At 43.5% G+C, this 8,217-nt stretch overlaps 1 protein-coding gene across 1 annotated transcript in view; it reads right to left on the bottom strand.

Moving 5' to 3' along the window:
* Positions 1–8,217, bottom strand: part of LOC138971103 (uncharacterized) — an 11,298-nt gene continuing 3,081 nt past the window's right edge. The window contains exons 4-10 of the mRNA XM_070343723.1: positions 7,518–7,780; positions 5,617–5,956; positions 5,286–5,342; positions 3,909–4,168; positions 2,504–3,384; positions 1,862–1,941; positions 1–1,291 (exon numbers count right to left, since the gene is read on the bottom strand). Coding sequence (XP_070199824.1) covers positions 876–1,291; positions 1,862–1,941; positions 2,504–3,384; positions 3,909–4,168; positions 5,286–5,342; positions 5,617–5,956; positions 7,518–7,780 — 2,297 coding nt within the window. The 3' untranslated portion in view covers positions 1–875. The remainder of the gene's footprint in view (positions 1,292–1,861; positions 1,942–2,503; positions 3,385–3,908; positions 4,169–5,285; positions 5,343–5,616; positions 5,957–7,517; positions 7,781–8,217) is intronic.

Here is an 8,217-nt window from a genome sequence, read left to right as displayed (position 1 = left end):
AACGAAGTCCACGCGCTCAGCTAGGCATCTAAGATCTATATCTTCTAAGCGTAACATGCTGGATCTCTAAAACCATATTCTGGGAGGGTGGGAGGCATTCATCCTTGTCACAGTGCCAGCGGATTCTGAAGGGACGAAACAAAGCACACATGTATGCTCTTCGTCAACTATACCAGCTGCACAGTCAAATTCCAGCTATATATATCATAGTGTGAGGCACAGCGCTCCTTGTCCTTGTCCCACAGCCCTCTAATTAAGTCACAGTCATCAGGTTCTAAAGGGGTGAAACCAAGGCAGCAACATCTTGCTTTAAGCTTCTGAGATGTCTATATATATGTCCATTCCGAGCGTAATCCGTTGAGCCACCAAATCATGATTGCGCTGCTCAGACACATGGCTTCTCATCCTATAGTCATCCAAGTCGCAGTCATCAGATTGTAAAGTGACGAAACGAATTGCGCCTGCTCAGATATCCTTGGCTTCTGAGATGAATCTTTGTCCATTAACCCGCTGAACAACCTCGTGCATAGGCAACGTCGCTTCTTGTCTCATTATCTCGAGTCATGCAGCCCACATGATCAACCAGCGTAAGCTTCTGAGATACATGTCTCTTCGTCCATTCTAGGCGTTTTGGGGGCCTCCAGGTTTCCGGTATGTCTCTGACATCGATTCTTGCCCCATAGTCTTCCAAGTCACAGTCAGTTTTCAACGGACGAATCGGAGGCCACACGACAAGCTAGCCTAGGCCTCTGAGATGTCTCTTTGTCCATTCCGAGCGTTTTCCGACATGTCTCAGACACATCGATTCTTGTCCCATTGTCTTTAAGTCACAAAGGTCATCAGATTCGGAACGGACGAATCGGAGACCACATAGCCTAGGCTTCTGAGTTGTCCCTTCGTCCATTCCGGGCATTGGCAGCTGCTGCTCCAAATTCAAGGTATGACTCATGCACACCACTTCTTGTTCCAGGGTAGCCGTCTAAGTCACACTCATCAGATTCTGGAGGAATGAAACGAAGTCCACGAGAGTCACTACGAGAGTCACTACTCAACTGCATGCTGCCCGTTCCGTGCGGCAGGTCGGTATATGCAGGAAAGCCAACAAAACCGTACGGATCTGCCCCTATGTCAACAGGGGAATCTCCCGTCGACTGAATCTTGGGTGCTGACTGCTCTGAAGACATGACGGCAGTGTTTCCTTGGTGACGTCGAATTTCTACAATAGGCTGGCGAGTGATGTCAACTTCTGTAGATCGTTCAACCGTAGCACTCTGATGAGCGTGTGTGTAACCTGCCCCCCAAAAGACAAAGACAAACGAGTCAGAAACTGTGAATGATACGTTGACATCACTTTCGGATGAGACGAAAAACCGAGGTCCCTTCGTGTACACTACATTGGGGTGTGCACGTTAAAGATCCCACGATTGACAAAAGGGTCTTTCCTGGCAAAATTGTATAGGCATAGATAAAAATGTCCACCAACATACCCGTGTGACTTGGAATAATAGGCCGTGAAAAGTAGGATATGCGCCGAAATGGCTGCGATCTGCTGGCCGATGTGAATGCGTGATGTATTGTGTAAAAAACAATTCCATCTCACACGGCATAAATAAATCCCTGCGCCTTGAATATGTGCGCGATATAAATTGCATAAAAAAAACCCATAAGTCCCTGCGCTTAGAACTGTACCCACGGAATACGCGCAATATAAGCCTCATATTGATATTGATTGATTGACATCACTTTGTCGGTTACACAACAGCAACATTGCCGTTGCTTCTACGTGCGCGCTTTCCTATGCTGTGAGTGAGACCCCCTTTAGACTACATCAACCATCAAAAACCAAATCAGGGTTACTCACTTCCGTCTGTTTCATCGGATGGTGTGTCCAGCGCGTTGCTATGGAAACTGACTTCGAGAGCCTCCTGGTCATCTCGGAATCTGTACGTCACGAAGGAATCATGAATATCATTTCCTTGGATATTTCAATACTCAGCTAGGATTTTGCAGAGTTCTGCTAACAAAAATGTTTTAATTTTGTTCGGGGGTGAAAGGAGAGAGAGAGAGAGAGAGAGAGAGAGAGAGAGAGAGAGAGAGAGAGACGAGAGAGACGAGAGAGAGACGAGAGAGAGAGAGAGAGAGGGAGGAAGGGCCGAAGAGGGTAAGAGGGAGATACGGGGGGAGGGCATTTTCCCAGAAGACTCTGTGTCTCTCTTAAGGATTTTTTGTGTGTAAGCAGCAAAAGACGAGAAAGATGGAGCTACAAAAATATACAATTTTCACTATACTGCATCAAAAGAAAGACAATATATACCGATAGACCATTCACACACACACACACACACACACACACACACACACACACACACACACACACACACACACACACACACATTCATTACAACTAACTAACTTACTCACCCACTAACTAACTAACTATCTAAATAATTAACAACATAATTTCTTCGAGTATAGCAATGAACATTAAGAGCACAAACATCACCTCAAGTACTTGAGGCAGACGACATTGTAGCCTCTTTTGAACATGAAGACGGCAGTAGAAACAGCAACGACGATGAGCACAACAACGACGACGACAACGCCAACCACAAGACCAGCGTCTGATAACTGCTTTGTCCCAACATTAAAATTAAAATTCGCAGGCACATTTGATGTCGTTCTTGTCTCCGACGACGGAGATGACCACGATGATGATGATGGTAGCGACGATTTCAGGGACAAAGTTGAACTCCCCGAAGAAGAATATGGTGACGCAGCTGTTGTTTGTGTGGCTTTTGTAGAAGACGACAGAAAAGAAAAGCTGGATGATGATGATGATGATGATGATGATGATGATGATGATGATGATGATGATGATGATGACGAGGAGGAGGAAGACGAGGAGGAGGAAGACGAGGAGGAGGAAGACGAGGAGGAGGAGGAGAGCATGGGGGTTGACAATGACGATGGCGACGACGATGAAGACATGAATCGTGTAGTTCCGCTCGGCGATGACGATTTGAGATCTGTTGCTTGAGAGTACACTGCTGTTGTGCTTGACGTCGTCGATACAGTGGAAACTTTCGGCACAGCAGTACGTGTTGTATCACTCACTTCCCTTGTTGATGCCAGTTCCGGTTCCATGGTAACTGCAACTGTTCCTCTTGTATCTGACGCTGCAGACGACAGAACTGCGGCCGTTGTTTGTGGTGGTGTAGAGGCAGTTATCGTCCTCTGTGATGCTGTTGATGTAGTCGTAGATGACGCCAATGTAGAGGAGATTGTCGTGGAGGTCAGCTGAGATGGACATGGTGTTGACAGCAGCTGGAACCCTCCCACACTGACCTGGTCATTCCATAACTGTTTTTGGCCTTTGATTTGTATCTGAAGCAAGACAACACGGCTTATTTTTGAAGAACGTACGCTCTTTATATTTCTAGCTATAAAAAGTGGGTCATTTCGATATATTACTTTTATGTATTCGTCACGAGATGTCAAACGCGATTTTGCAATATTATCCGTATCAGACAAAAACATATTGAACGAGCTAATGCAAGGAAACATACAAACACGATCATATAATCGAAGTGTAAATAAGTAAGGGTAATCTATGTCTGTTTGACTGCAGGTCTGGATCTAGTGTATGAGAGGGATGGGCTCCCAAGATCAGGCCGGGGTACAGGGACTGGTCAGGCAAGGCCCCTCAGATGCTGTTGAAATCTAGCATTTGAAATAGGTATTTGGGGTCTTTCTTTGAGAAAAAGAAGGTGCATTTGCTGAGGAAATGGGGGAGGGGGGCTTCAGGAACCCAGCCCCCCGCCCCCCGCCACCCGCCCCGGACTGGTTTAGAAAGCAATCTGATTTTGCCTATTGCAGCACCTGATCAAGTAAAATTGACCACAGCTTACCTGAAATTCACTTTTTGCTGTAAAGTTTATGAACTTTTCGTTCAAAACACCACCAGCGGCTGAGTGATTTCTGCAAATCCAGATTTCAGTAGAACCTTGACCCTCCTCTTTCACAGTGACCGATAGCCAGCTGTGTTGTCCGGTCATCAGGTAACGAAACTTAAAACATTCTGTTTTTCCTGTCGCGTTGAGGGTTCGGCTCGTTAAAATGGCTGTTCGGGTTCTGATTGGTTCGATGTCCTTGACGTCCCCCCTGGCGTCTGCAACATGATTCGGTTATACAATACGTACGTCATAGCCTACGTCATGTAGTTCGCACGAAAGTTAGTTTAAGTGATTAAAGCAAATAATTGGCAAACTAAATAAATAATACAATGCAAAGTACGTGATATCAAAGCAATTGAGCACAGCAGGCTGAGTGTATATCAAGCGTGTTCTTAGAAACAAAATACAATCTGGTGGATGAGTATTGTACAAAGCGTGAAAACAAGAGCAACAAAGTAGTAAAATAAGTCAACACAAGTGTAAGTTCTCCATTGCAGACAGATGTAAAAACTTATCTTCTATGTAAAGCGTAAAATGATTGCTTTATTTCGGAAAAAGTGTTCATAAGTTTTGGTCAGTGCTCAGCTGAATGTGTTGCTTGCTTGATTGACTGATTGATTGATTGATTCAATGATTTGTTGATTGATTGATTGATTGACTGATTGGATGATTGATTGATTGATTGATTGACTGATCAGGGCCGGACCCAAGGGGGGGTTTCCAGGGGTACCGGAACCCCACCCCTGGAAAAAGCATGTACCTTGCTTTGAGTGTTTTTTTTAAAATTTTTTAAAAAATAAATTTTGTGTGTGTCTCTAACAAATTTTATTCAATGTGAAATCCGATGAGAAAAAGGTACCCCCCCCCCCCCCCCTATCACAATGCTGCTCTTAACCCTCAAAACAAGGCCCAGAATGCACCAGATTGCACAGATTTTAACCGTTTTTCAAAAATTTTCCGGGGGAGCATGCCCCCGGACCCCCCCAATTCGCGCGCCTGCTTTGCAGGCGCGCGCTTGTGGCTTCGCCACTTCGCTGATTTGCCCCCCCCCCCAAAAAAGGAGGACCCCCCCCCCCCTTACAACTCATTTGGTCCGGCCCTGCTGATTGATTGATTGATGTAATGATTTGTTGATTGATTGATTGATTGCTTTTTAGTTGTGTGGTTAAATATTAATGTAACTATTAATTCATTTATCTATCTGGTAACTTTGAAGCTTCGTCAGAGTAAAAAATGAAATGCTGATGTATAGAGTAGAATCAGAAAGTGAAAACAGTAACCTTAGTGAAAAACCTGAAGGAGTCAGGATCTTTTGAGGAGAAAAAAACTTACACTGAATCCAGCCATTGGCAGTCCAGTCGAACATGCCTGTAGACACTCGATCAGTTCCTGTAAAATAATGAAAACTACAAGTTAGTTTGGGAAGAGGTGTAGGAACCGGGCTATCCAGTCATAGGTCGGTCATATCTTCTTTTTATTCGGAGGTGGCCAGAGCATCCCTTGACCAACTATTCCTTTTATGATGTGAACAGAGTATCTTTTACCATACAATATTAGCTTCAGGTGTTAAGAAAGGCTTGCGCGCAAAATTTAAAGAAATAATTAAGACAAAAAACAATCCGTATGTCACTTAAATATATATTAATGAATAATTCGTACTTACCAGAGGCAGTCGGCGACCCTGTTAATTCAGATGTTTTAGGGATAACCGTAGTTAAATCCACTGGCATAGGGCTTGATGTTGCCGTCTCTCTTGATTGTACAACAGTGGTTGCGACTTGCAGTCGAGTGTTCGCCAAACTTGTAACTTCCATGACTGTCGAGGATGGTTTTCTAAATGTAGATACTGATGCTGATGTTGATGTTGATGTTGGTCTTGGTCTTGGTCTTGTTGATGCAGTCGAGGCATTTCCAATCAAAGGCGTTGTGCACGAGGTCAACAGATGAAGGTTGCGAAGCTTGATGGAGTAGTTCCAGCCATATTTCTGACCGACGACCTCTACCTGTTGAGCGGAATACGTACGTACAATCAGAGATATAGATAGCGTACGTCGAAGTCTTTTTTAGTATCTCTGAGAGCATTATTTTAACAATTGTATCAAGAATGGAACTCCAACACGAAATTTGCCTCAAAAGTTCTTTGTGTGGATGTTTTTGAAGGAAAATTGTTAATGATTTGCAAACCCTAACCATCCCCAAAACAAACACTTTGCTTGTCGACAATCATTGGCAATGTGAGGCAATCTTTAGTTTTGTGTTTTTACATAGACGGGGAATCTAGACGAGGGTCGTGGTGTATGTGTGTGTGTATGTATGTGCGTGTGTGTGTGTAGAGCGATTCAGAGAAAACTACTGGACCGATCTTTATGAAATTTCTCATGAGAGTTCCTGGGTATGATATCCCCGGACGGTTTTTTCTGATTTTTTCGATAAATGTCTTTAATGACGTCATATCCGGCTTTTTGTGAAAGTTGAGGCCGCACTGTCACGCCCTCATTTTTCAAATTGATTGAAATTTTGGTCAAGCAATCTTCGACGACGTCTGGACTATGGGATTCAATTTCAGCTTCGCAGCGTAAACATTAGCTAGTTAATTAGTTTGTTCATTAAAGTTGTCATTAAAATCGAATTTTCACTAACAGATTTAAAAATGATTGCATCGTATTCCGCAATTTCTCCTGATTTCAAAAACATACACATATGTCATGTTTACTATACAAATGTGCTCAGAATTACAGAAAATAGGTTTTAATAAGTACTGCGTTTGCGCGCTTCGCGGAGACGAGCGTGACCCGTCTCGTTTTTTCGGTGTGGTTAGTCTAGACTATCTTAAGATAGTCTCGGCGATGACTGTTTTTTTGCGTTAATCTGTTACTTTGATGCCGACAGCTTGACTAAATGTTTTTATATCGCTTCACGCGACTTGTTTTGTTATTGTTTTGTTATCACGGTTGGTCACTACGGCCAATGCGCTCATTTAAAAGAGCTATATTGCTATTTCATATGTTACGTAGATTTCTATTGGTCAATTGGGCAAAACTGAGCTCATTGCAAAAGTGATATCGACGACAGTTTTGATATCGACGACCTCTTTATTGCTTCCCCACTTCAAAAACAAAAACACCTAAATCTTAAAACAAACAAATATATATGAAAATGTAATTATCCCAGAATTTAGTTGAGCAAGTGACTAATTACTTTTTGAAAGAAAAGACATTTAGAAATACTGAAAAGTACAAGAAAAGAGTAAACAAAAAGAAATAATAATCAGAGGGAGGGATATGGAACAGCCAAAACTGAGACAAATTCTTTTGTAATTTCTTTACAGTGAATACAACATTTGCAGAAAAATAGCAATATATCTAACATTGACGGACTGTGTGATGATATCTTCTGCTATCGGTCTGTTTTGACAGTGATATCAATATCTCGACCTCCGGTCTCGATTTTGATATCACTGCAGTCTCAACAGACCATAGCAGAAGATATCATCACACGTACAGTCCGTCAATATTGGGTAATATCAACGAGAGAGAAAAAATATAATAAAAAAATAAACCTCACCCAGAACGGCTGAATTGCTTTTAAGCCCAAGGCTACGTGACGCCACTCTGTACCAACACTCTCAGCCGATGTGGAATTCCAAAGCGCAACAGTCGCCGCTGTTCCTTCCACGTGGATAATTATTGCCATCGTCACGTGACGGGGGTCAAGCAGGCGAAGGTCAAAGGTCAGACACCGGGGTTTGTCGCTGGAGTCGTTGATGAGTCTGCTGCGGAGATACGCTGGGTCGTACCGCAGAGGGTTGATTTCAACTTCTCCGTTGTCTGCGATTAGGATTCACGTGTTTATGTGAATAAACACGAATACAGATAGATCTGTTTACATGCACAAGATCATGAGTAGGAAATTAACGTGCACTATTCTGGGAACTATGCTTGTTACGCGTGCATAATCATCTTGTAAGTAGTGCAGGCCTAGATCTAGGGGCACGAGGGGGGGGGGGGGGGGATGGTCCTGCGTTCCGGAAGCCCCCATACCCCCTGGCAAGCCCCTTTACTCTGCCACATTTTGGAAGTAGTAAAGTTTCTATTTGTGTTCCCAGAATAAGTTTCTATTTGGGACATGAAGTGGTTATGCGCTAAGAATTTTGGAAGCCTCTCCCTCTTACTCTAATACACTAGGTCCAGCCCCGAAGTGTGTGTGTGTGTGTGTGTGTGTGTGTGTGTGTGTGTGTGTGTGTGTGTGTGTGTGCGTGTGTGTG

The sequence above is a fragment of the Littorina saxatilis genome, linkage group LG7, assembly GCF_037325665.1.
Source record: "Littorina saxatilis isolate snail1 linkage group LG7, US_GU_Lsax_2.0, whole genome shotgun sequence".
Taxonomy (NCBI): Eukaryota; Metazoa; Mollusca; class Gastropoda; order Littorinimorpha; family Littorinidae; genus Littorina; species Littorina saxatilis.
The sequence above is the reverse complement of the archived record's forward strand: the minus strand, read 5'-3'. Positions and strand labels throughout refer to the sequence as shown.